General features: G+C 36.9%; 1 protein-coding gene across 2 annotated transcripts in view; it reads left to right on the top strand.

Annotated features, from left to right (window-relative positions):
- tmem107l (transmembrane protein 107 like) overlaps positions 1-1,353 on the top strand; it is a 3,698-nt gene extending 2,345 nt beyond the window's left edge. The window contains exons 4-6 of one of the 2 annotated variants that reach the window (XM_016258172.1): positions 481-581; positions 807-903; positions 1,028-1,353. In XM_016258172.1, the coding sequence (XP_016113658.1) occupies positions 481-581; positions 807-903; positions 1,028-1,097 (268 nt within the window). In that variant the 3' untranslated portion in view covers positions 1,098-1,353. The remainder of the gene's footprint in view (positions 1-480; positions 582-806; positions 904-1,027) is intronic. The other variant, XM_016258178.1, reaches the window with a different exon arrangement.
- The last annotated feature ends 262 nt before the right edge of the window (positions 1,354-1,615 follow it).

Raw genomic sequence — 1,615 nt, 5'->3', positions numbered from 1 at the left:
AGCTGCTTACCTATTGTAGATTCAGTCTTCCCAGCCTGGTGCGGGTCTACAATTTTGTTTCTGGTGTCTTTTGACAGCTCTTTGGTCTTGGCCATGGTGGAGTTTGGAGTGTGACTGTTTGAGGTTGTGGACAGGTGTCTTTTATACTGATAACAAGTTCAAACAGATGCCATTAATACAGGTAACCAGTGGAGGACAGAGGAGCCTCTTAAAGAAGAAGTTACAGGTCTGTGACAGCCAGAAATCTTGCTTGTTTGTAGGTGACCAAATACTTATTTTACCGAGGAATTTACCAATTAATTCTTTAAAAATCCTACAATGGATTTTCTGTTTAGTTGAGGTATAGTTGAGGTATACCTATGATGAAAATTACAGGCCTCTCTCATCTTTTTAAGTGGGAGAACTTGCACAATTGGTGGCTGACTAAATACTTTTTTGCCCCACTGTAATCTTCTTCTAACCATTTTTTTTGGAGGGCAGCCTTGTAGTGGCATTATCCGTGACCCTGGGCCTGTTTGCTGTCGAGCTGGTTGGGTTCCTCTGTGGAGTCTCTATGTTCAACAACAATCAAGCCCTTCTGTGTATCCTTACCACCACAGGCTCAACTTACTTGGTTGTCCACTTCAGAAGATGGATATCTTTACCTTTATTATCCTAGAGCAGTCCAAAAAACGAATGCAGTTCTTAATGCAGTGTTTGACCATTACATTTTATTCACAATGATAGCAGTTAGTCATTTCTGGTTGTTACTGATATGCTATAATCAAATTGCTGGAACAGATTTTTATTTAACCATCACTTTGTAGCTATTGGATGTCACGCCAGTGGCTCTGTGGCTTTGCTCTTCTTCTTGTTTGAGCAATGGACCTGCAGCATCTACTGGTGGATCTTTGGCTTCTGTAGGTCAGTCAGTAAATAAGTAACCGTCAATGCATTACTGTGAATATAAATGGTCTTATTAATAAATTCTCTTTAAATTAGTCTTTTAAGAAACTTTTTGCAATCATGTTTTCTCTCTACATTTCAGTGTGATTCCAGCACTATATGAGATGACGCTTTTTGTTGTAGTGTTTGGATTTAAGAGGAAGCCTCTATGAGGATCTCTGCCCTCTTGGTTCAGGCGGATATTGTCCTTCCATGACTGACGTACCAGAATATCCTGAAACCAGAATAATATTCACAGGCACAATAAATTAGCATTTCCCATGAGTTCTTAGATTGCTAAATTATGTTTGAAGGCTTTTTGACAGTTTTATGTGGTTACAAATAACTGCTTTACATTTCTTTCTTGAAAATATGGCATTTTGTACACATTGTGATGAATTAAAGCATGTTGTATTTTGATACAACTGACCGACAAACTGGGCCTGTTCATTCTTCACATTTTTCAACATTTTTAGTACCCTAAAAACTGTTAATTATAAGCACAGGCAATATGAATTTTACTTTTTTACTTAATTTATACTAACTGCATTTCCCAAATTCATACTAAAAACAAGATTTTGTCATCATTTACTCATCCTCGTGTCATTCTAAGCCTATATGATCTACTTTCTGCTGTGAGGGAAAAATATATATATTTTAAAGAATGTTTTTTCAACTGTTTTTGTATAAA

The sequence above is a fragment of the Sinocyclocheilus grahami genome, unplaced genomic scaffold (assembly GCF_001515645.1).
Source record: "Sinocyclocheilus grahami isolate Dianchi unplaced genomic scaffold, SAMN03320097.WGS_v1.1 scaffold29.1, whole genome shotgun sequence".
NCBI lineage: Eukaryota > Metazoa > Chordata > Actinopteri > Cypriniformes > Cyprinidae > Sinocyclocheilus > Sinocyclocheilus grahami.
The sequence above is the reverse complement of the archived record's forward strand: the minus strand, read 5'-3'. Positions and strand labels throughout refer to the sequence as shown.